Source organism: Pelophylax lessonae (assembly GCF_965119305.1).
Source record: "Pelophylax lessonae genome assembly, chromosome: 3".
Taxonomy (NCBI): domain Eukaryota; kingdom Metazoa; phylum Chordata; class Amphibia; order Anura; family Ranidae; genus Pelophylax; species Pelophylax lessonae.
In genome coordinates, this window is record NC_138770.1 from 264,643,674 (window position 1) to 264,670,941 (window position 27,268).

General features: G+C 42.1%; 1 protein-coding gene across 1 annotated transcript in view; it reads right to left on the minus strand.

Annotated features, from left to right (window-relative positions):
* PHC3 (polyhomeotic homolog 3) overlaps window positions 1-27,268 on the minus strand; it is a 179,695-nt gene that overhangs the window by 49,043 nt on the left and 103,384 nt on the right. The window contains exons 8-10 of the mRNA XM_082249149.1: window positions 19,570-20,447; window positions 12,151-12,307; window positions 2,153-2,397 (exon numbers count right to left, since the gene is read on the minus strand). Coding sequence (XP_082105275.1) covers window positions 2,153-2,397; window positions 12,151-12,307; window positions 19,570-20,447 — 1,280 coding nt within the window. The remainder of the gene's footprint in view (window positions 1-2,152; window positions 2,398-12,150; window positions 12,308-19,569; window positions 20,448-27,268) is intronic.

Sequence of the window (27,268 nt, forward strand, 5' to 3'; positions counted from 1 at the left end):
GGCTGGTAGAACAAAAAAATGGTGCTACTGATTTTGTAGACTCAATTAATGTTGTGTAAGGCCCCTTTCACACTTGTGCGACTTGAAAGTCGCGCGATTTTACAGCGATTTTGTTCCTGCGATTATACCGTGATTTTAACGCGATTTTAAATGCGATTTTGACTGGACTTAAAGCAATGTCTATGTCTTTGGACCTCAAAACGCATTAAAATCGGGCCAAAGTAGTGCAGGAACTACTTTGAAGTTGCTGCAACTTTAAGTTGCGCATATATGAATGGGTATCATTGGAAAACATGGCAAACGACATGTCGTGCAACTCTGATGTCCAAAGTTGCATGACAAGTTGCACAAGTGTAAAAGGGGCCTAAATGTTTATTAAAAACAATATTTTTGAAAACAAAAAAGAGTTCCTACTAAATCTAAAATGTAAAACTGTATTGAGTTAATAAATTACAAATAATTGTAAATTTTAATTTTTTTTTTTATGTAAAGAGGAAAATTAAAGGTATTAAAAACTGTAAAAAAGCATTTTACATAACAAATGTGGAGGTTGGTTTAACACTTACTGCACGTACTGTAGTAATACCCAATTGCAGTGCCATATGTGCTCTGCATTAGCGTGAGTTGCAATAAAATGATGCAGACATATATTTTATTGCACTGCAGAGCATTACAATGCATGGCAATGAGGCATAACATAGTGGAACTGAATACATTTATTTCTAAAAATGTTTTAAAAACGAAACAAAATCAAGCACTGCAATGCATTGTAACAATGCACTGCAGCACTTGTGCAAAATGCACACCAGCATACGCAGGTTATGTGCATCCTAATGCATGTCCACTAATTTGAATGGGCCCTCAGTGTGGGTGCACTGCACTGCAACCACACATGTAATATGCATTAACACTATGTAGTGCACGTGTATGTTATGTGTGTAATCAGTGTGTGAGGGGGTGTTTTAGGCCTCATTCACATGACCACAATGGTTCAAACAGCATCAAGAGGGAGTGTATTTCTGCACCCAGTAATCATGTGTGTTGTTGTACAGCTGCAGCCAGAAACCTGTACAAATCAATAACAGGCTGACAGATGCTATGGATTTATGCAAGTGACCGGATATCGGAGTGGTTGCACGCATATAGGGTTGTAAGAGTGGCCCAGTTTGCATACAGAATGTGTGTTTACAGCCATGATGTACATCAAAACATTGATCTGTACAGGCTGCTGCACATAGCTGTATGCAAACACCTGTGACTCCCAGGTGCAGAAATACACTGTGCGTGTGAATGTAGTCCTAAATATGTTCTTGTTTTCATTTTTTTATTTTTTTATTAATTTACTTTTTTTTCACACTTTTTAAAATTATTACAACTTACAAGTTTACAATTTTACTTTTTAAAATTATTTTTTACATTTATATTTGTTTCATTAGCGGACCGGTTTTAGGGGAAAGGGGGCTTTAGTGAAATATTAGGGGACTAAACAGACAACTGAGGTTTCATTTGAGACAGGGAAAGACATTGAGTCTTCACGCTCCTACACCTCTGAAGCCACAACAGCACTAAATGAATGAACAGCTCTGTACAGAGGCTTCCCACTCACCACATAACCCACTCACTTCCCATTCACAAACGGAAGACATAATAAATACTTTACTAATAAATTAGTATACTTCATTTATAAATGAACACAGAAGTAATCGCTACCTAGATGGAATCAGAACAGTACACTAAGGGAATGGAGTGGCTGAGGGAAAGCATGTTGGGATTGAGGACACAGGGAGGCGGGGGTGGGGGGGGGGCAGAAGGGGGACACACAAGGACACAGCCTGCAAGAAAATATCAGGAAAAAGGGGTCAGACGGGCGGTGTCTTATTTTTAGAGAATGGCTGTGATAAGCGGCTTATCAGTTACTCATTACAGCTATTTTTTAATTGTTAAAGTCTGGGGGACAGTTTTGTTATGAGTTCATGGTCATAAAAGCGAACATGAGCTCATAGGGTAAGGGGGAATGCAGCCAACGTAAAGTATACTAACCTGGAAGTGGATGTATTCCGCCATGTACCTTACGTTAGTGGCAGGAAAAGGGTTAAAATATGGACTTTATGTAGCTCTAGGTGCTGTAAGGCTAACGTGAAGCCATACTTACAGGAAATGGCTCAAGACCTTCCTGAATGACAAATCCTTCAATGACATGAGTTAGGATCTGTGGTTTCACTATAGCTTGAGGAAGCTTGCTTTCCAGACCAGGAATGCTGTTAGGCTTCTGTGTACTATTGCTCCTTGTAGTAGCAGCTGGTAAAAGAAGAGGAGGTGCTGGTATGGAGGCATAGGAGGTGTCTGAAGGTGACTTAATAACCGAGGCACTCACTGAAGATACCACGCTTGGGAGACCTAAAAAGTGTAACAAATATCAATCTTACATAATAAGTAATATTTAAGAAATATCTCTTGTACAAGATATATATTATAAACATACCCTATACAGAAACTACCTGAGCCCCCACATTTATTTAGTTATCAAAGACTAGTAATGTGTTGCGCTAAGAGCTACAAGCAAACAAGATTCTTACATTTTTCAAAAAAAAAAAAAAAGCTGACCATGCGGAGATCACAAAAAAGTACACCAGTCCAGCATAGGCAGAAAAAATGTGATTTATGACTCACCGTTAAATCCATTTCTCTGATGTTCATTGAGCGACACAGCTCCTGATCTTCTTAACCATTGGGTTATACTGCCCCCTACAGGAGTAGGACACTAGGCAGAAAAAAAGTCTGGCTACTACTATGGGGAGTCACAGGGGGTATACTCCCCCTCTCTGCTATGGGTACTCAGTTTTGTTACAAGCAGTGTCAGAAGAATCACAATTGCACAGAGGGGTGGGTGCTGTGTCTGTCAATGAACATCAGAGAAATAGATTTTTTTCGGTAAGTCAAAAATCCAATTTTCTCTTTCGTTCATTGACGAACACAGCTCCTGATCTTCTTAACCATTGGGACGTCCCAAAGCAGTGTTAAACATGAGGGGTGGGAACAGCGAAAAAGAAATTCCCAAGGCTAACTATAGCCAATCAGGTAAACAGGAGCTTAACAAAAACAACCGGAGCTCACAAAACACCCTTAAAAAAGACCAGGTCCTCTAAATGGCAGCTTACAAAACCTTGCGGCCAAAGGAAGCACCTGCAGATGCCAACACATCTACTTTAAAGATCTATTGTGAAAGTGTGCACCAACAACCAGGTGGCCGCCTTTCAAACCTGCCTCACTGACGCCTGATGACGGAAGGCCCAGGAGGCACTGAGCGCCCGAGTAGAGTGCGCCTTGACAGGAAAGGAGGAACCTGCGCCTTGATGGAATAGGCCTGAATCACCGTCTGTCTGGTCCATCTGAAAATGGTCGCAGAGGAAACGAACAACCCTTTCCGAGGCCCATCCGTAAGCACAAATAGTGAGTCTGATTTCCTAAAAGACTCCGTAGCTGCCAGGTACACCCTAATTGCCCAGACCACATCCAAGGCATGCAAAGCAATTTCCTTTGGATGTTTTGGCCTGGGACACAGGGAAGGCAACACAATGTCTTCATTCAAATGAAAATCAGAGACAACCTGAGGAAGGAACAGCAGACAGGGACGAAGAACCACCTTATCACTGTGAACCACCAAGTAAGCTGAGCGACAGGGTAACACTGCCAATTCCGACACCCTGCGCGCAGAGGTGAAAGACACCAAAAAGGCCACCTTCTGGAACAGCGTAAGCAGGGGAATCTCCTGAAGATTCTCAAAAGGAGGCTTCTGGAGGACTGAGAGCACCAAATTGAGGTTCCATTCCAAGGTGGCATTAGAGAATGTACTGGAGGGGTCAAGTGCCTAACTCCCTGAAGAAAAGTACTCACCAAGGAGTATGAGGCCAAGGGCCGTTGAAAGAAGACCGCTAAGGCAAACACCTGACCCTTGATAGTACTCAAGGCCAGTTTCTGCTCCACCCCCCCCCCCCCCCCCGTTGAAGGAAGGTCAAGATCTGAGCCACCGAAAAAAGAGCAAGGATGAACCCCAAGAGACTCGCACCATGCAATGTACGTCTTCCACGTACAATGGTAGATCTACCTAGAAGTAGATTTCCTAGCTTTTAACAGCGTTGGAATCCCTGACTCAGACAAACCTCTAGCACCTGGTGTTCATCAGCCAAGTTGTCAAAGCCAGCGACTGTAAAGCAGGATGGAAGATCCTTGGGACAGCAGATCCTCAGTAGAGAGGGAGAGGACCCCACCAGACTCACCACCCCGTAGAAACCAGGGACCACAGCTACCAGGAGAATCTGCACTGCACGAACTGCGATCAGGAAACAAAAATATACAGGAGTCAGCACCGGGGATGAGGAGGGGCTCCCACTGCCGAAATCACCCCCCAGAGGGCTCCACTGTCATGGCCACCGCTATTTTCAATGGCAAAGTACAAAAAATGTCCGCCGGATTACACAAACATGGCCACTGTGCATTAAGAACACAGGCTACAAGAAAATGGCGGGCCCGCATGGCAGCACAAGGCTCCCAGGGACCCAGGAGGGGTCAGAAAACGGAACAGGCAGGAAGAGGGGCCCCTGGCAGAAGCCCCCACCAGGTACAGCCCCCCCCACAGCCGATCGCCAGGTCGCCAGCGGCGCACCCCCGCCAGCATAGCACCCTGCCCCCACCCCAGGCGGTGGACCAGGCCAACCCACAGCCCCTGTGTCAGTAAAGGAGGAGAGGGGGCAGATGGGGGTGATATGGCCCACAGGGACCACCAGACCGATGAGGAGGGTGCCTAATGGGAAGGAGTGGAACCCTCACAGGAAGAAAAAAAAACAGGAGAACAACTCTATCCAAAAAGAAAAAATTGCCAGGACCAGAGATCCCAGCAAGGAACTAGGTCCTTACTAGGCAGAAAAAAACGGAGTACCTATAGCAGAGAGAGGGAGTATACCCCCTGGGACTGCCTATAGGCGTAGACAGATTTTTTTCTGCCTAGTGTCCTGCTCCTGTAGGGGTAGTATAACCCAATATTTAGGAAGATCAGGAGCTGTGACTGTCAATGAAAGAAATTGGGTTTTATTCATTGTAAAATTATTTTCCTAGAGACAGGATTCAGAGAACATTCAGTTAGACTGCTGCCTACAAGAGGATTTGGACACTGGTAAAAAAAACAATGTGACCAGGCTCACATAACCCCTCACACTTCCAGCATGCCATTAGTTTATAACAAGCAGTCCTGAGTGCAAGACTGTAAACACCAAGAAAAGGATTTTAAGGTGAGTAAAAAAATCCTATTTTTATTTCTTGTTCTTTGAGAGACAAAGGATTAAGGGTATTATGGATTTATGGATTTATAGTTATCCAACTATAAATAACAGAAAAAACTAGGGGATGCCTGCTGTTAAAAGAGGCTGGCTGAAGGATATTACACCCGAAGCTGGCATCAGATGAGACCTGAACATCTACATGGTAAAACTTTAAAAACATGTGAACAGAATACCAAATGGCAAATTTGCCATTGACCTTGCAAACATTAAAAATAGTTACCTGGAGCGGAAAAGCCCAAGAAATGCTCATAGAGCTAATAAGAGTGTGCTTTGACAGGAAAGAGTGGTACCCAGTTCTTAAAACCACAAGCTGGAGCACCACACTATGAGCTGTCTAAGCCATTAAGAAAAGTTGGAACAAGAAGCTGACACCTCTTTGTGGGGACTATGAAGCGAGTTAGTCTTTTTAAAGAAAACAGTAGCTGTGAGATAGATGGGCACAGCTTAAACAACATCCAGACAATGAAGGAAAACCTCCTTCTGGGGCTAGAAAGAGGGAAAGAAGCATAATGTCCTGTTTGAGATGAAAGGTCAAAATCTCCTTAGAAAGGAAGGAGACCCTAAGTCTTCATACCACCGTGTCCTTGTTTAAGGCAGGCCATACACAGTGCAAATTTCTTTCCTGCAACCACAGGTTGCAAGAAAGAAATTGGCATGATCGCCCCATTAATCCCTCCTGCCAAGCAACTGTCTGCTCCCTGTACGCGCTGGGAGACAACAGAAATTATCACTAGCAGCTATAGTAGCCACTAGCGATATTTGCAAGAGAATCCGGCAAGCTGGTTGTACCAAAGTTGATCAGTACATTCAGCCTGTCCATTAATGGTTCCAATATCGGCCAGTTCAGCAAGAACCGTGTATGGCCGTCAGAAGATCAGAAAAGGTTCTTTATAGGATAAAGCTGCCTTCTTACATATATGCCTTATAGAAGTGATGAAGACAAGGAAAACAACCTTGGGAATGTGGAAAGAGGAATATGGTAGGCTCAAAATACTATTTCTGAAGTGTTGAGAGAACCAAATTAAAATCCCACAGAGACATGGGTGGGTGCACAGCGGGAGTTACAGAAGTGAGAGCATGTACAAAGACAATAAACAAACAATGGGAGGGTAGCAGTCTCTGGAAAAAAATGCTAACGCCAAGATCAGAAGCTTGGTCGAAGTCAGGGCCAATTGATCCAGATCTGATTGTAAGAAGATCACGATTCATCCCTCTGCAATGAAAGCTTCTTTCTCTGCTAGAACCTAATCAGATTAGGGTACCGCATCTCCCTGTAACAGTCCAGAGTTATTTAGATCACTGAAATGGCCTCTCGGTCCTGCAAAGGAAAGGTATAGATCAGGTTGTAATAAAACCATGGAGCCACAAGGGGATCTCTGAACCTGGAAACAAATTTGTCCAATTTTTAATTAAAGAGGTTCACATATGGTATCCACCAGCTGTGACTCAGGTTCTGGAACACTTCCAAATGGTAGGGACCATTTTCCTGGTTCCTGGCGATGCTGACTGAGGTAATCTGCGTGCCAATTTCCCACACTTTCATTGTGAATGGCAGACAATGAAGTTCTGTTAAGGACAGGATTCTCCAGTTGGTATATCAAAGTTTGTAAGGTGAACCAAATAGTCCAAAGTTTCAGAATGTTGATTGGGAGTCCAAGTCCCATGCTCCGAAAAGGTGACTAGGACTCATACCCAACCTTTGAAAAGGATCAGAAGAAAGGTTTTCCCCAACTCCAGAGATAGATTTCTGAACTATCAGGCCAGAGAAGACTTGGTCTTTGGTGACTGGCAAATTGGTTTGTCCAGGGACTACAACCATTTGTCTCAGGATGACAGGATGTTGAGTTGTAGTAGTTTGAAGTGAAAACGGGACTGCCCTGAAGAAGACTAACATTAGTAGAAATTAAGATATAGTCAACTCATTGACACCTGTCAGTGCACTCAAACCCCCTCCAGTCTGCTACAATCTCTACCAGTCTACTACAGTCACCACCGGTCTACTATAGTCTCTACCAGTCTTACACAGTCATCACCTGTCTTATACAGTCTTCTAACAGTCAAGCTGCTACAGCCTGCCTGCTGCAGTCACCACCAGTTGTTCCTGCTAAAGTCTGCTGCTAGTAGTACTGTTACTATCCATTACTAGCCTATCCAGCTGCTAGCGGGTACAAGTAGTCAGCTACAGTCTGTCAGTCATCCTGCTGAAATTCAGTACCAGTCAGTTTTGTTATAGTCGGCCACCTCAACTGCTCCTCATGTGTTAGGGAACAGACATATTACACCTCAAGCAGCGAAATACCCCTTACACAAGATAAAACCTTGAGCATTCATGAATACACTGTTGGAAGCAGGGGAGGTTCAAATGACTGGAAGTGACCAGATCACTGTAGGCAGCAACATTGATTATCTGAGGTAAAACCATGTGTGTCTCTTGTGATAAGGAGCAGTGATGGGACGGTGCTACTTCTTGCTGAATGGCAAGAATAAGAATGTACATTTGTAACACTTTTAGAGCCTCTGCATTTAATTGCTCAGCGTTACAACCAATTCCATGGTAAACCAAGTGAAAAAAAAGGGATAATAATGGCACAAAACAGTTAAAAAAAAAAAAAAAAAAAAAGTACCTTGCAATGCTGGGCCCATGCAGTCTACTCATAAAATGAGTCTGTAGATACTAGGTCACAGCAGAGGCTTTAGACCTGGAAAGTGTTCTGCAGCTGCCAGTACACAGAAGTCTAAAAAGTGCCACAATGCAGAGCTCAGTGTTCCATGGTCAAATTCTAGTTCAAAAAGTACATAGGTGAAGTCTTGACTGAAGAGAAAAAATTCTTGTGAAAAAGTTAAAAAAAATGGCTAGTAAAATGGGTCAATGTTTCCCAGCAGAGTAAAAACATCCAGCCTCCTAGAACACTAGTAAGAAACTGAGGCATGTAGTATAAACCAGTTGCAGTTGGTAGTACAAACCAATCGTCTCTGAATGCTCTTTTCCTCAATGAGCCATTAAATTGATTTCTAATTGGTTGCCACAAGCTACTGCACACCGGTTTTCATTGCATTCTGAATTGTTAAAGGTCAACTATAACCAATGCTAATTCTCGGCCTTTTGGCTAAGATCAAGTGTAGTATCTGTTCTTATCAGTTGGTATGGGCCTTAGCTAGTACCAGTATGACCGAAACCCGGAGCGCTCTGAGTATTGAGGTATGGGGAGTAGGTCATCTGGGAAAGCATGTGGGGCCCGCCGCCTTCTGATTTGAATGGGTTGAACTGTCCTAACCAGTTTGAAGGGAGCAGGAAAGCCGGTCTGGAGGGTGAGCCCGGTGGAACTGCTCCTGGATGTAATGGGCTGAGGAACAGGATGGCGAGGGGAGGGTTCCCACTCCTGGGTTTTGATCTGGCTGGCTAACGGGCCTGTCCCCAGGGGAGGTGAGCTCTCTCTAAGCTGTCCAGGTTCTGATGTCTGCTGGTGGGGATAGGCTACACTCGGTCTGGCCGGGGGCTGAGATTGAAAAAGCCCGTAGTGTAAGTGCCCCTGGGGTGGCAGCCCAGGGGTGCCTTAATTTCTCACTGGTGAGGGGCAGCTCGCTGTGAGTTTTTTCGGCACCTTGGTCACTGCACTATGCACACCTTTTTCACACCTGCCTCTTGGGACAGGCCTTTTGGCTTGCACCAGAGGAATTTTTTATTCCGGCTGGAAGGCCTGCCTTGGTTCTTCACATGGCACCAAAGCACTTTCCCCACTCCCCTTCCCCACCTTTTTGTTTGTCTGTCTTTTTATTTGGAGTCCGTCACCTGCACTTTCACCTTTTTTCTTTATTTGCACGACGAGAGTGTGTGGGTCTTCGGGCCCAGCCTTAAGTCTTGGGAGGGGGTGGATATGGCCTTTTGGCTTAGTTCGCCTTCTCCTATGGGGTCTCCCTTCGGGGGAGCCCTACTTAGTACTCGGTGGGGGCTGTTTCGGCAGTCCCCCTGAAGAACGGGGTCTGTCTGGTTTCGGCCAGACAGACCATGAGTACCTTATGTCCCTGTCAGGAGTCTTGCGCCCCGGGGGATTGAGGTTTCGGGTCCTACCTCTTCGGAGGGAAGACCATTCGATTTCGCACACCCTGTGCTTTTTTGTGTTCTCACCTTGTGTGTGTGCACTTTTTTATGCACCGGGTGGAGTCTTTTGAGTGTGTTGCACACGCTACGGGCTTTAAAATAAAAAACAATGCTAATCTTACAGTTTTGAACAGGTGCCATTTGGCTAAATCCGAACTCCAGGGAAACAGCTAAACAAGGTTGTTTTAGATGTCAAAATAATTTTTTATTCCATTCAGTGATCCAGATCCTCCTGCAGACAACATAGCCAGGTAAAATGTCTTACTTTTCCCCTTTTGCAGTTAAAGAGACCAATCATGGGCATTTAAAAAAAATAATGTGCATCTCCATTCTTGAATTTCCATAATAATATAGCCTTAACTTTTGGAAAATTGAGAGACTATCATATAGTTCTATGGGAGATTGTTCTTTTCCTCTCCAAACAGTGCAAGCTGTAACCTTCCACAGAGGCTGTCCTATCTTCTGCCTCAGTGGTCCTCAACTCCGGTCCTCAGGGCCCACTAACAGGCCAGATTTTAAGTATTACCTTGGGGAGATGCAGACTAGAGTACTTCAATCACTGAGCAGAAAATGATATCACCTGGGATGTATTTCAGTTATCTTGCAAACCTGGCCTGTTAGTGGACCCTAAGGACCAGGGTTGAGGGCAACTGTTCTGCCTCACCTCAGTTTTGAAATCAGACACTCAATAAAAATTATCTAAATCAGACACTCAAAAAAAGTTCTTCTTTAGAAGCCAAGAAAAGGTGTCTGCTTTCAGCACTGAATTCAGCATGGGATAAAAGTGCATCTTTTGAGGCTCCACATTGAGCTGACAGTTTGCATCTGAGAGGAAGAGAACAAAAAGTAATTTAATTATACCCTCACCCCCCAGATCAACTAAAGCCTGGTACACTCTAACAGTTTTTTGTTTCATTCAGCTGAAGAGCTCAAGAGGAGCTGCTGTACTAACGATCCAATGCGATCATATGTTGGTACAGTGATCTCCCCCACTGAGCTATGGTGTTCTAAAAGGGGGGACAGCCCCCCAACAGAACACATCCGCCAGCACGCTCAGCTATTGTCAGAGCGCTGATCAAGTGCAGATCAGCAAACCTTTTTCAGTCATGCCCCGAACGGTTGAATGACGACTGTTTTTTACTGAACAGGCCGAAACCACCTGATTTTTGGCCCATGTGTACAGGTCTCAAGGCTCTGTGCACTGCCGCTACCCTCATCAATTTGAATCAGCACTTTTTTCTAGCTCTTTATTTTTTTCTTAAACTTTAGGTCTGGCCCCACCCGCCACCATTCTTGCCTAGGCTAGAATTGTGTGTCCCTGCTGTCTCAGCCCTCCACATATCCGAGGAGGCTGCAGGAGTAGAGTTTACAGAGGCTGGTGGGAGGAGCTGCAGACATCATTAAATCCTGGCTGCTTGAACCCAGAAGAGACAGCTGTCTTCCGATAACTGTACCTGATCAGCGGATCCCAGTAGGACAACACCAATACTAATGCCCTGTATACACGCATCGATTATTGGCTGGGAATTTTCGGCCAGCGTCCGTTCGGCCGATTTTCGGCTTGTTAGTATGATGCTTTCGACAACCGACTCCGACTTTTCGGCCGAATAAAATCTGGTGTGCAGGCTATAAAATTTTTGTTGGCCGTCAACACAACGGCCGATTTTCCGTCAGTCAGTACAGATTTCGTCAGACAAAAATCTGATGAGCAAGACTGGGCATGCTCAGAGAAGAAAAAACACAGGGAAAGTAAACCAGCACATGACATCACTTCTGAAGTAGATTTTTGTTGGCCGAGAAAATTCGTGTGCAGTCTAGACACATTTCAACCAACACAACAACACTGGACAAAAGTCGGACGATCGGTCGGCCGATAATCGTTGCGTGTGTACGAGGCATAAGAATAAACAATTCACTTACATATACAATTTATATTTAACCCCTTTAGGACTGCTCAATCAATTTGTGCAGTGGAAAAAGGGTGGGCTTTAACGCCCCCATGCCGAAAATATTGTATGCATCACTGGATGGCTGATGTTTATATGTTGTGAGTGCGCTTCAAGCATAAAGACCAAGCTGTCAAAGACTGCTCTTGGTCTGGCCAAAAGCTCAGTAGCAAGTGGGTGGTCACATGATCGCCAATCTTTCCCGCTCCCTGGGTGTTCTGAACTATTTAAAGGGATGTCGGGGCAGGCAGGAAGGGGTTAAAAAATACAATAAATTATGATAAATACTGTACATTTTTATTATGTGATTGAAGTTTTGCTTTAAACGTCTGCTAATGCCAAATACAGTATCTTTCAGGAAGTCCAGTAATGAGATTTCTCTGCAGTAATTTGCATCTCTACCCCTCTCACAAAAATAGAACGATGGCGTAATTTACTAATTTTTCAGTAGTTATTTTACAATACAGTAATTATACTGGTGGAGCATGTCAACACCTTTTAGCACTGCTATGTCTATGATAGGTATGCAGAGTCTAAAGTTTGATGTTGATATCTAATCACTGGGGTTTCTGGGAGATATAACATTTTAGAAGGTCTGTAAAATGGAAATATTTTAGGTGCATATGTTTTTAAACTGACCCTTCCAATGCAGTTATGTTTAATTACATTAGTCTATTTCTACCTCCGCTAAAATTGTGTTATTGGGAGCAACAAGTTGAATCAGCTGATTTCATACAAGCACAAGCAGACTAAATATTTACATTCTTACCTTGAAAGATATGATCTACAGGAAGCTCCTCTCCAGTGCCTACAGGAAGTGCTGGGGGAGAAAGTGTTGGAGGTGTGGGGGTCTGTGTAATGACACAATTACAGTCTTGCTGAACCACTGGTACTTCCTCTGGGCACATATTTTCCACCTGGTAAACCTATATGAAAGAAAGAGGGTACACAGTTAAATAAAATACTAGGGTATCCAAACAGAAACATGAAATCTTATATTTGGTTTCCTCTGTTACAGTGCAGCTGATCAAACATGCCCATTATTATGAAATCAATATCTGTCAACTGTTCTCCCTGGAGAAATAGGGCATACATGGCACACATTTCTGAATTACACTACAAAATTAAAGGGACGCTATCTATTCTAGACAACCAATAGTTCAATTATCCTATATAATATGGATTCTGATTTACCCAGACAGGGAAGATGTGTATCCACAAAATAAATACAGGTGTCAGCAGGAATGAGGCACCTTGCCTAGCTGACTCTTGGCATACAGTCATTTTAAATAAAAATGTACTATGGATTCTATGGATTCTGAATATATACAGTAGTTCTCGGTACTTTTGTAAATTCTAAATTCTCACATTTCCACTTCTGTCTGAAAACTAGAAAAATACCCATCCATAACAATAGAAACCCTATCTCATTATCTAGTTTCTAGACATAAAATCACTCTCTACTTCATGTAACACAACATGTTTATACCTGTGAAAAAATGTAGAAATTTGTACATATGTATGTCTATCAGCTAGACAACATTCCAGCTAGGCAATACATAACAAGCATCAGCTTTTGAAATGTTAGTATTTGTTGACGCCCAAAAAAAGAAAACATGCTGCATCCATTTGCTTGAATCCTCAGCTTAGGCTGGCCATACACTATACAATTTTCTTGTTCAACTTTCCTTTAGATTTACCAAAACCATGTAATATAGGGTCAAACCTAAACACTTTCAATTTGTATGCAGTCAGGCAGGCCCTTGCACTACATAGTTTAAGGTAAATCTAAAGGAAATGGAATAAGAAAATTGTATAGTGTATGGCCAGCCTTACTTTTGTTAAAATGTCTTTAACCACTTAAGCCCCGGAAGATTTTACCCCCTTCCTGACCAGGGCCTATTTTGCGATTCGGCACTGCGTGGCTTTAACGGACAATTGCGCGGTCGTGCGACGCTCTACCCAAATGCAATTGACGTCCTTTTTTTCCCACAAACAGAGCTTTCTTTTGGTGGTTTGATCACCGGTGCGATTTTTTGATCATGCGCTATAAACAAAAGAAGAGCGACAATTTTGCAAAAATAATATTTTTCACATTTTTTTATATGCAATCCCCCCCCCCCCCCAAAAAAAATGTAAAAAAATCAAAATTTTTTAACATTTTAGGCCAATGTGTTTTCTGCTACATATGTTTGGTAAAAAAAAAATTGCAAAAAGCGTATTTTGATTGGTTTGCGCAAAAGTTATTGCGTTTACTAACTAAGGGAAAGATTTTTGTCATTTTTATTGTTTTTTTTAAACGAGTAATGGCGGCGATCTGTGATTTTTTTTACGGGACTGCGACATTGCGGCCGACAGATCGGACCCTTGACTGACATTTTTGACACTTTTACCAGTGACATTACTACAGTAATCAGTGCTATACATATGCACTGTTACTGTAAAAATGACACTGGGAGGGAAGGGGTTAACTTTATTGGAGAGGGAGGGGTTAAGTGTGTCCCTAGGGGCGTGTTTCTTACTGTGATTGGATGTGGCTGTGTGTGTAACAGCACAGATCAACGGTCCTACATAGCAGGACCAAGTGATCTGTGCTTTTACACAGGGAAGAATGACAGGCGGCTTTGTTTACATTAGCCGCCTGCCTTTCTCCCTCTCCACCCGATGATCGCCAGTGACCGGCGGACATCGGGTCCGCCAGTCACACGCGCCGGCTTCTTAGGGTACGAGCGGGGGCGGAAGCGCGCCTACGGCGGTGCGCGCTCGCCCCCTATTCGCTCCCAGGCTAGTGACGTACCGGTACGTCACTTTGCCTGGAAGGGGCTGACCGCCACCTTATATAGTCGGGCAGGGGTCGGCAAGTGGTTAAGCAGTAGTTTGTGTATGCTGGAGACTGCGCTGGACTGACTGTAATGGTCACTGGTTGTTGTTGGTTATGTGGGCAAACGGGAAGGAATCCCTCCAGTGGGTTGTGCTCAGTATTGAATAATGGCGATGAACACGAAACACAAAGTTTGTTGCACCTGCAACCTCAGCTGTCACTCTGCTCTCTGATACCTCGCAAATAAATAACCGGCGTGGGAACTTTTCCGATTTAATAGCATGCAGCAAAAGCCCTGAAGAAGTGGGATTCCTTTCAACCGTAACGCGATGGCTTGATGTGCTTGACGCAACTTTCAATCACCTTTAAATATGCATTTTTTTGGGGTACTCATTCCTTCCTATTTTTCCAAGTCTTCAAGCAGTACTTTACCACATCCCCTCTAGAGCAATTTTTTTTTCATTTTTCACACATGTTTAAATCAGTATTTTTGGCTATATGGACAGTGGGGAAAATAAATATTTGATCTCCTGCAGATTTTGTAATTTTGCCCACTCGCAAAAAAATGAAGGGTCTATAATTTTTATCATAGGTGTATTTTAAATGATAGACAGAATACAAAACCAAAAATCCAGAAAAAAAAAACACCACATAATACAAATGTTATAAATTGAGTTGTAGTTCGGTGAATAAAATAAGTATTTGATCCCCAAGCAAAACACGACTTAGTACTTGGTGGAGAACCCCTTGTTGGCAAGCACAGAGGTAAGACATTTCTTGTAGTTGGTTACCAGGTTTGCACACATCTCAGGAGAAATTTTGGTCCACTCTTCTTTACAGATCTTTTCTAAATCCTTAAGGTTTCTATGCTGTCGCTTGGAAACTCGACGTTTCAGCTCCCTCCCTAAATTTTCTATAGGATTAAAATTGTTGTAAAGGCAGAAGGTTTTTATCTTAATGCATTCTATGCATTAAGATAAAAAGCTTTCTGTGTGCAGCAGCCCCTCTCAGCCCCCCAAATACTTGCCTGAGATCCATCTAAATCCAGCGATGTTGCACGAGACACTCGGCTGTCCTGAACTCCCCTCCTCATTGGCTGAGACAGCAGCGTGGTGCGATTGGCTCCCGCTGCGGTCATTTAAAGTCAGTGAGCCTATAAGGAGGGAAAGGGGGTGGGGCCGAGCCGCAGCTGCGTGTCTAAATGGACACAGGAAGCTGCGGCTCAGCTTGAATATCCCCACAGCAAGCTCCTTGCTGTGGGGGCACTCAACAGGAGGGAGTAGCAAGGAGCACCGGAGAGGGGACTTGAGAAGAGGAGGATCTAGGCTGCTCTGTGCAAAATCACTGCACAGGGCAGGTAAGTATAACATGTTATTTTTAATTTAAAAAAAATTAGACTTTAGTATCACTTCAAGGTCTGGAGTGGCTAAACCACTCCATGACCTTAATGCGTTTCTTCTTGTGCCACTCCTTTGTTGCTTTGGTGGTATGTTTTGGGCCATTGTCATGCTGGAAGACCCATACACAACCCATCTTCAGTGTTCTAAATAAGAGAAGAAGGATCTCATCCAAGATTTTACAATACATGCCCCATCCATTGGCCCTTCAATGCGGAAAAGTCTGCCCCTACCTTTAGCAGGGAAACAGTCCCAAAGCAAAATGTTTCCACCTTCATGCTTGACTGTAGGGATGGCATTCTCAGGGTAACAATCAGCATTTTTCTTCCTCCAAACATGGCGAGTTGAGTTAATGCAAAAGAGCTCAAATGTGGTCTCATCTGACCACAGCAATTTCTCTCAATCCTTCTAGATGTTCACTGGCAAACTTCAGACATGCCTGTACATGTGTCTTCTTGAGGAGGGGGACCTTGCGGGCCCTGCAGGATTTCAATCCATATTGGCGTATTGTGAATGTGGTCCCCACTGCCTTGAGATCACTCACAAGCTCCTCCCGTGTAGTTCTGTGCTGATCCCTCACTTTTCTCATAATCATCCTTACCCCATGAGGAAAATCTTGCATGGAGCTCCAGACTGAAGGTGATTGATGGTTATTTGGTATTTCTTCCATTTGTGAAAAATCGCCCCAACAGCTGTCTCCTTCTCACCAAGCTTCTTTATAATGGTCTTGTAGCCCATTTCAGCCTTATGCAGGTCTACAATCTTGTCCCTGACCTCCTTTGAGAGCTCTTTGGTCTTGCCCATGATGGTGGGTATGAATGGAAGAAAGAGATTCTGTACACAGGTGTCTTTTATACACATAACGAGTTGTCGTTAGGAGCACTTTCTTAAATGGACAGGACTAATCTGTGTACCACATGAGCACATACTGCAGCCATTCAGTGGCAGACAGAATTATTGTTGGTTGGTAGGGGATCAAATACATATTTTACTCAATGAACTTCAACTCCATTTATAACATTTGTATCATGTTTTTTTCTGGATTTTTGGTTAATATTCTGTCTCTATCATTAAAGATACACCTATCATAAGAATTATAGACCCTTTATGTTTTTAAAAGTGGACAAACTTACAAAATATGCAGGGGATCAAATAATTATTTTCCACACTGTATAGGTAACACTTTAAATGCCTTTACATCTCATCAGTTTAGAGTTAACCATAAATGCGGGATCTAGAACTATATGTTAATTTTATATATTATTATAGGTTAATGATATGTAACATGCATGGGGCAATCATGTACATACCCTACATGTACATTTGCATTCGGATGTGTGAGTGTGGAGCGAAAGGGGTGCTTTTAAATTTTGTGTGTTAGCTTTAATATTTTATTTAACAATTTTTATTGCATATAATTTTATTGCTGTGATTAGATAGCATTGGGCAGGTGATAGGTTCTCTAGACATCAGGGATCTGTAAAGCCCCGTACACACGTACCGATCGTCGGCATACAAATGTTCGTCTTTTCTCCCCGGGATGTCGGTGTCTGTTGAAAAGTGCAAAGACAGCACAAGGACAGCACAAGAATTTTGTCTGCAGACTTCAGCTGACTGCAGAAGTGATGTCATGTAATGGTTAACTTTCCCTGTGTTTTTAATTTTCTGAGCATGCCCAGTCTTGCAAATCTGCGGTCTGTCGGCCGAATTCTGTACTGACAGGCGAACAATCGTCCGTTCTGGTGTCCGCAGACAAAAATTTTCATGTTTGCACGAAAGACTTTTGTCCGCGGATTGTGCGCAGACATCTGTCGGAGGCACCATACTAACACGCGTACAATCGGCAGATCTTTCGTCCGCCGACGTTTGTATGCCGACGATCGGTACGTGTGTACGGGCCTTTAGACCTCAAATGTCTCTCATGTCCTTTGCTTCACCCGACTGAGCAAAGATTTTTGCTCCATCAGCTGTTTATGCTGCTTTCTAACCAGCATTTTGTCAACACTGAAATGGTAGTACTCAGAGCTGAGTTTTTTTAGTTCACACTTTTGCAGGGGAGATCAGGGAAAGGATGTTCCCGAACCTCCTCTCACTCAACATCTTGACATTTGTTGAGAGCCCCAAACCAAGGGGGAGGGGGGGGTAACGCATATTGTGTAATGTAAAAGCAATCCCTTGTACATAAAACTTGGGAGCTGGCTGTAAAATAAAGAGACACAAGCTCAAGGCTGCTGCTGCTGCAGCCATAGATTTGTTTTAGCCACTTCAGACATACCACAAGAAGAGCCCAAGTTGTTAAAAGGTCTACTATATAGAAAATATTGTCTTCTGGGAACTGTATAGGGTATTATGCAAAATTATAGTTCTGTATTCATATGTGATTTTTCTTCACATGCCATTAATAATATTTTCCTCACAATTACACACAGACCAAGCTGTCCAGCTAAAGTGACAGTTACAGGGCTTGGTATAAACCAAAAAACAATACAGGGGTGCTTACAATGTTTTTCCAAAAAAAAAAAAAGAAACAAACAAAAAACTAAAGCCACTTATCTACCAATGCATGTTTAAAAAAAGCGTTCCTGGTATACAGAGGGTTAAAACAAGCTCCTGGCTGCAGCAGCTCCCAGTTTTTATGTAATTATCCAGGCAGCTGTAGAGTTGAAAAAACCTGGAAAGCACCAGTTGAATGTAACTGAGCAAATCAGACTTTACAGCTGTAGAGTTGCCCGATCCCCTTTATGGGACTGTGACTGTGCAGCATGGGTATTATATGGAGTTTGCGCTAAAATTATTTTATTTATTCTTTCCTAAAAAACAGACAAACTTATCAAGTGACATAAAAAACTGCGATTGAGTCCATTTTATTCTACAGGGCCTCTATTTTTAGACAACATATATTTGTTTGGGAGATTTTAGGTGGCTTTCTAGCAAAAAAAATGCAGATTTTTTTTTTTTTAAGTTTCAGATAAATAATAAAATGGCCCCAGTAGCTGGTTAATTTGTTTGTTGTTTTTAACCCCTTTGCGCCATTTTCCGTCGGCCCCTTAAGGGGTTTTCTATGCTGGGGGGGGGGGCAGCTTACAGATATGTGACCGTCATGATTGGCTGTTACATGATCCCAAAACTCCAGATCGCTCCTTGCCTTTCTGTGAACTGCCAGTCACTGTGCCAGGAGCCCACTCTGGGCACAGCACTGTTGGCGCTACTGCGTGTAAATATGTGGCCACTCGGCACCAAGGACCGGCGGCCGGGAGGCCGCATATTTGCATGAGCTTGGCGCCAAGAGGTTTAAGTAAAACTTCACCCTAAATGGGAAGTTCTGTTTTTACCAAGCCCCCCTCTCAAATTTTTGTCGTTTTTTTTTTCAGGGAGCAGGTACCTATTTTTGGCAGGTACCCATTCGAACTAGGCGAAACCAACCGACATTCCACTCCCTCTCTCCCTGCCCGTATCCTCCTAGGTAACAACATCACAACTCCCAAAAGGCTGCGGGTCCATTCACAAAGAGCAGCACGATTTGTGCATGCACAATGGCAAGCCGGCTGTGAAGCTGCAAGGAGGCACAGTCGGTTTCCCACATCCATCTTGCACCAGGGAGCTGAAGATTGCTGGAGAATTGGCCTGGGAGAGGACAGAGCTGGATTCCTGGACAGGTAAGTGTCCTTTTTTTAACTGACTGAAGATCCTTTTTAAGTCAATTTAAAACTACATATTCATCTAAGACTACCCTGTCCACTGGTTAGCTATGTTGCTGTGCAATTTTGCTACAGAATGAATACTATTGTCACCCTGTTATAGCACAAGTGGAAAAAAAATTGATCTCCTAGCAGGATCAACAGGTATCAAAAATTTGTGACAGGGGAACTCAGAAAAACAAAAACTGCGGTGTTAAGGCTATTGGGACTATAGCATATACTTTTTTTGTTTTGTCCAATTGTCCACTTTAAGAATCACACTGGAAACTTACCACTGGTTGCTCTACTTGTGCTGGCGGTATATGGAGGTTGACTGCAACAGTCTGAGGAGGTGAAAGTGTCCGGAATGGCAGCTGAACAAGTGCTTCTGCTGCAGGAAGTTCTTCTTCGGTAAGCAAAGCATTCTGCACCAGAACTTGGCCTGGGGTCAACATCTCAGGCTGCACAGATATTGCCTGCATAGATTGCATTGGCAAGGCTTGTAGCTGGGAAGAATGAGACGTGGGTAAATTAGGAGATGATGCCAATGATGGACGAAGAGTTTGGAGCGATGGCTGACTGGTTGGTACTATGGATGACATTAATGGCTGCCCAGATGTTGCTACAGTTTGTTGATGTGCTGATCCAAGATGGCCTCCCGGTGTTACTGTAGATGAAGGATAGGTTGGAAGAGCCACTGGTGATGTCGAATGCAGCGTTGTCTGTATTAGATGTGAATTTTCTCTGGATGGAAGAGATGACTGTACAAGAAGTTGTGGCTGTGGCTGAATAAGGGCCTGGGGGTGAATAATGATAGTGGGTGACTGACAAGGGGATTGTGCTGGTGGAGGAGACACTACCACAGACTGCTGGGCAGACTGAGAGAATGTGGGTGATGCAGGGGGAGGAGTCGGTACAGGGGTACTGTGATGTGGATGAGCACTGTTGGGAAGTGGTAGAAATGCTGGGCTCTGCATTGGCACACAATGTTGGGATGTTGGAGACTCTAATGTTGGGTTATGTAATGTAATGGTCTGAATCTGATGTCGATGCTGTATCTGCTGCTGCTGTTGTAATATCATTTGATGATGTGGCAGCTTCGGTGGATCTGGGTGTAGCTGGATTGTGGGGTGCTTAGTTAGAGAATGTGGCTGGACTGAAGAATATGATACTGCAAAACAAAAAAAAAAGAGAACACTCAATAAAAACATTTTTATAAGCCTTTCTGTCCTGGTGTTTTAATTAAAAAAGTAACCCACACAATTTTATTTCACTGCTTTACTGTGTATTTTAAGCTTTAATGTTTTAAAAAAAAACATGTTTTTATTATTATCATATTAAAGTGTTACTAAACTCACAACCGTAAAATCAGTCTGTATATGCAGTAAAGCGTGCTTGTTATACTCACTGTGGAACGGGGTTAATCCTGCACATTGTCCTGTCTTCTCTGATCCTCCCCTTCTTCGACAGTCCCCAAACCATCTCCTGATAGAACTGAGCCTTGGGGGCAAACTGCATATGCTCACTTTGGTGTCTTTTGCTAAAGAGTTTTTTTTTCTTGGGAGAGTGCATGTGATCAGCACAGGGCCAATCAGCACTGTCCAGGCAGAGGGTGGGGGATCCTGGAGCCTCATAGGACAATCGGGGAGAATGAAAACTCCTCCTACAAGCTTTTTTCCCAGAGCTCTGCTGGACATTGATAAAGGTCACAAGACTGCTCTAACTGCTGATGGGAAAAGGTATTTAGCAGTTTATATTTACTAAAACTATTGAATTTCCATGTTCTGTGTACTGTGGGAGACCAGATATTGTGAATGCAGGGTCCTGGGTTTAGTAACACTTAAGGCTACATTCACACCTGAGCGTTGCGTTTTCGCATGTTTTTTTACCGCGATTTTTACCGCGATTTACAGGCGTTTTTTGTGCAGGCGTTTTTAGATTGAATAGAGACCAATGGAAAACTTCTGTAATCTGCCCAAAAAGAAGCTCATGTACTTTTTTGAGCGTTGGACGTTTTGCTCACAGCGTCAAAACACTCAGATGTGAACAGGGGCCATTGAAATTAATAGGATTTGTCTTGTTGGGCGTTTTGAGAGCTGATCATAGAGCAGAAAAACTCCCCAAAAACGCCCCAAAACGCCTACATGTGAACGGAGCCTTAAGCATTCCGAATTACAAACAAGAAATTCCTAACATGCTTTTGTGATGTTCCTAATGTCTAATCTCATATTACCACTGGCTAAAAAGCTTTTTGTATATACCCGCTGACGGGACATACTAAAACATTTAATGTGAAAATGGCTTAATGTAGCTTAATGTGTAATAACGTGCCTAAACCATAATCAATTGCCCTGAAACTTTGCACAGACTAAGTTTTTAACTTCCCTAATATATCCTAGAAGTTTCATGTAGTTTGGTCTTCCAGGAGGCAAACAAGGGACATTAAGCTTGTTTTTTGGGGAGCTTAATGTGGCTTAACGTACAAAAAAGAGCTTAGATGTTAACCAATTTCCCCCAAACTTGGCACAATAGAAGAGTCTATCTATTCCAACATATTCTGAAAATTTCAGATCATTTGGTAAATCACACCAAAAGTTATTCACATTAAGCTCTTTTTGTACAATACTAAAACGTTTAATGTCCTTAGCTTAATGTGAAAAGAGCTTAATGTACCAAAATGTGCCTAAACCTCAACCAATTGTCTTGAAACTTTGCACAGCCCAAGTTCTGCACTTCCCAAACCTATCTTGGAGGTTTCATCGATTTTGGTCTCCCACACGGAAAACTGGGGACATTAAGCTCTTTTTTTGGGGAGCTTAATGTGGCTTAACGTACAAAAAAGAGCTTAGATGTGAACCAATTTCCCCCAAACTTGGCACAATAGAAGAGTTTATCAATTCCAACATATTCTGAAAATTTCAGATCATTTGGTAAATCACACCAAAAGTTATTCACATTAAGCTGTTTTTAGCAATCATAAAAACACGTGGCTTAATGTGAAAAGAGCTTAACGCACCAAAATGTGCCTAAACCTCAACCAATTGTCTTGAAACTTTGCACAGCCCAAGTTCTGCACTTTCATAAGCTATCCTGGAGGTTTCATCGATTTAGGTCTCCCACGTGGAAAACTGAGGACATTAAGCTCTTTTTTTGGGGAGCTTAATGTGGCTTAACGTACAAAAAAGAGCTTAGATGTGAACCAATTTCCCCCAAACTTGGCACAATAGAAGAGTTTATCAATTCCAACATATTCTGAAAATTTCAGATCATTTAGTAAATCACACCAAAAGTTATTCACATTAAGCTCTTTTTGTACAATACTAAAACGTTTAATGTCCTTAGCTTAATGTGAAAAGAGCTTAATGTACCAAAATGTGCCTAAACCTCAACCAATTGTCTTGAAACTTTGCACAGCCCAAGTTCTGCACTTCCCAAAGCTATCCTGGAGGTTTCATCTATTTTGGTCTCCCACACGGAAAACTGGGGACATTAAGCTCTTTTTTTGGGGAGCTTAATGTGGCTTAACGTACAAAAAAGAGCTTAGATGTGAACCAATTTCCCCCAAACTTGGCACAATAGAAGAGTTTATCAATTCCAACATATTCTGAAAATTTCAGATCATTTAGTAAATCACACCAAAAGTTATTCACATTAAGCTCTTTTTTGCAATCATAAAAACGCATGGCTTAATGTGAAAAGAGCTTAACGTACCAAAATGTGCCTAAACCTCAACCAATTGTCTTGAAACTTTGCACAGCCCAAGTTCTGCACTTCCCAAAGCTATCCTGGAGGTTTCATCGATTTTGGTCTCCCACACGGAAAACTGGGGACATTAAGCTCTTTTTTTGGTGAGCTTAATGTGGCTTAACGTACAAAAAAGAGCTTAGATGTGAACCAATTTCCCCCAAACTTGGCACAATAGAAGAGTCTATCGTTTCCAACATATTCTGAAAATTCCAGATCATTTGGTAAATCACACCAAAAGTTATTCACATTAAGCTCTATTTTGCAATCATAAAAACGCATAGTTTAATGTGAAAAGAGCTTAATGTACCAAAATGTGCCTAAACCTCAACCAATTGTCTTGAAACTTTGCACAGCCCAAGTTCTGCACTTCCCAAAGCTATCCTGGAGGTTTCATCGATTTTGGTCTCCCACACAGAAAACTGGGGACATTAAGCTCTTTTTTTGGGGCGCTTAATGTGGCTTAACATACAAAAAAGAGCTTAGATGTGAACCAATTTCACCCAAACTTGGCACAATAGAAGAGTCTATCAATTCCAACATATTCTGAAAATTTCAGATCATTTGGTAAATCACACCAAAAGTTATTCACATTAAGCTCTATTTTGCAATCATAAAAACGCATAGTTTAATGTGAAAAGAGCTTAACGTACCAAAATGTGCCTAAACCTCAACCAATTGTCTTGAAACTTTGCACAGCCCAAGTTCTGCACTTCCCTAAGCTATCCTGGAGGTTTCATCGATTTTGGTCTCCCACGCGGAAAACTGGGGACATTAAGCTGTTTTTTTGGGGCGCTTAATGTGGCTTAACGTACAAAAAAGAGCCTATATGTGAACCAATTTCCCTCAAACTTGGCACAATAGAAGAGTCTGTCTATTCCAACATATTCTGAAAATTTCAAATCATTTGGTAAATCACACCAAAAGTTATTCACAATAAGCTCTTTTTGTACAATACTAAAACGTTTAATGTCCTTAGCTTAATGTGAAAAGAGCTTAATGTACCAAAATGTGCCTAAACCTCAACCAATTGTCTTGAAACTTTGCACAGCCCAAGTTCTGAACTTCCCAAAGCTATCCTGGAGGTTTCATCGATTTTGGTCTCCCACACGGAAAACTGGGGACATTAAGCTCTTTTTTTAGGGAGCTTAATGTGGCTTAACGTACAAAAAAGAGCTTAGATGTGAACCAATTTCCCCCAAGCTTGGCACAATAGAAGAGTTTATCAATTCCAACATATTCTGAAAATTTCAGATCATTTGGTAAATCACACCAAAAGTTATTCACATTAAGCTCTATTTTGCAATCATAAAAACGCATGGCTTAATGTGAAAAGAGCTTAACGTACCAAAATGTGCCTAAACCTCAACCAATTGTCTTGAAACTTTGCAAAGCCCAAGTTCTGCACTTCCCTAAGCTATCCTGGAGGTTTCATCAATTCTGGTCTCCCACACGGAAAACTGGGGACATTAAGCTGTTTTTTTGGGGCGCTTAATGTGGCTTAACGTACAAAAAAGAGCCTATATGTGAACCAATTTCCCTCAAACTTGGCACAATAGAAGAGTCTGTCTATTCCAACATATTCTGAAAATTTCAAATCATTTGGTAAATCACACCAAAAGTTATTCACATTAAGCTCTTTTTGTACAATACTAAAACGTTTAATGTCCTTAGCTTAATGTGAAAAGAGCTTAATGTACCAAAATGTGCCTAAACCTCAACCAATTGTCTTGAAACTTTGCACAGCCCAAGTTCTGAACTTCCCAAAGCTATCCTGGAGGTTTCATCGATTTTGGTCTCCCACACGGAAAACTGGGGACATTAAGCTCTTTTTTTAGGGAGCTTAATGTGGCTTAACGTACAAAAAAGAGCTTAGATGTGAACCAATTTCCCCCAAGCTTGGCACAATAGAAGAGTTTATCAATTCCAACATATTCTGAAAATTTCAGATCATTTGGTAAATCACACCAAAAGTTATTCACATTAAGCTCTATTTTGCAATCATAAAAACGCATGGCTTAATGTGAAAAGAGCTTAACGTACCAAAATGTGCCTAAACCTCAACCAATTGTCTTGAAACTTTGCAAAGCCCAAGTTCTGCACTTCCCTAAGCTATCCTGGAGGTTTCATCAATTCTGGTCTCCCACACGGAAAACTGGGGACATTAAGCTCTTTTTTTGGGGAGCTTAATGTGGCTTAACTTACAAAAAAGAGCTTAGATGTGAACCAATTTCCCCCAAACTTGGCACAATAGAAGAGTCTATCGATTCCAACATATTCTGAAAATTTCAGATCATTTGGTAAATCACACCAAAAGTTATTCACATTAAGCTCTATTTTGCAATCATAAAAACGCATGGCTTAATGTGAAAAGAGCTTAACGTACCAAAATGTGCCTAAACCTCAACCAATTGTCTTGAAACTTTGCAAAGCCCAAGTTCTGCACTTCCCTAAGCTATCCTGGAGGTTTCATCAATTCTGGTCTCCCACACGGAAAACTGGGGACATTAAGCTCTTTTTTTGGGGAGCTTAATGTGGCTTAACTTACAAAAAAGAGCTTAGATGTGAACCAATTTCCCCCAAACTTGGCACAATAGAAGAGTCTATCGTTTCCAACATATTCTGAAAATTCCAGATCATTTGATAAATTACACCAAAAGTTATTCACATTAAGCTCTTTTTGTACAATACTAAAACGTTTAATGTCCTTAGCTTAATGTAAAAAGAGCTTAATGTACCAAAATGTGCCTAAACCTCAACCAATTGTCTTGAAACTTTGCACAGCCCAAGTTCTGCACTTCCCTAAGCTATCCTGGAGGTTTCATCGATTTTGGTCTCCCACGCGGAAAACTGGGGACATTAAGCTGTTTTTTTGGGGCGCTTAATGTGGCTTAACGTACAAAAAAGAGCCTATATGTGAACCAATTTCCCTCAAACTTGGCACAATAGAAGAGTCTGTCTATTCCAACATATTCTGAAAATTTCAAATCATTTGGTAAATCACACCAAAAGTTATTCACATTAATCTCTTTTTGTACAATACTAAAACGTTTAATGTCCTTAGCTTAATGTGAAAAGAGCTTAATGTACCAAAATGTGCCTAAACCTCAACCAATTGTCTTGAAACTTTGCACAGCCCAAGTTCTGAACTTCCCAAAGCTATCCTGGAGGTTTCATCGATTTTGGTCTCCCACACGGAAAACTGGGGACATTAAGCTCTTTTTTTAGGGAGCTTAATGTGGCTTAACGTACAAAAAAGAGCTTAGATGTGAACCAATTTCCCCCAAGCTTGGCACAATAGAAGAGTTTATCAATTCCAACATATTCTGAAAATTTCAGATCATTTGGTAAATCACACCAAAAGTTATTCACATTAAGCTCTATTTTGCAATCATAAAAACGCATGGCTTAATGTGAAAAGAGCTTAACGTACCAAAATGTGCCTAAACCTCAACCAATTGTCTTGAAACTTTGCAAAGCCCAAGTTCTGCACTTCCCTAAGCTATCCTGGAGGTTTCATCAATTCTGGTCTCCCACACGGAAAACTGGGGACATTAAGCTCTTTTTTGGGGAGCTTAATGTGGCTTAACTTACAAAAAAGAGCTTAGATGTGAACCAATTTCCCCCAAACTTGGCACAATAGAAGAGTCTATCGATTCCAACATATTCTGAAAATTTCAGATCATTTGGTAAATCACACCAAAAGTTATTCACATTAAGCTCTATTTTGCAATCATAAAAACGCATGGCTTAATGTGAAAAGAGCTTAACGTACCAAAATGTGCCTAAACCTCAACCAATTGTCTTGAAACTTTGCAAAGCCCAAGTTCTGCACTTCCCTAAGCTATCCTGGAGGTTTCATCAATTCTGGTCTCCCACACGGAAAACTGGGGACATTAAGCTCTTTTTTTGGGGAGCTTAATGTGGCTTAACTTACAAAAAAGAGCTTAGATGTGAACCAATTTCCCCCAAACTTGGCACAATAGAAGAGTCTATCGTTTCCAACATATTCTGAAAATTCCAGATCATTTGATAAATTACACCAAAAGTTATTCACATTAAGCTCTTTTTGTACAATACTAAAACGTTTAATGTCCTTAGCTTAATGTAAAAAGAGCTTAATGTACCAAAATGTGCCTAAACCTCAACCAATTGTCTTGAAACTTTGCACAGCCCAAGTTCTGCACTTCCCAAAGCTATCCTGGAGGTTTCATCGATTTTGGTCTCCCACACAGAAAACTGGGGACA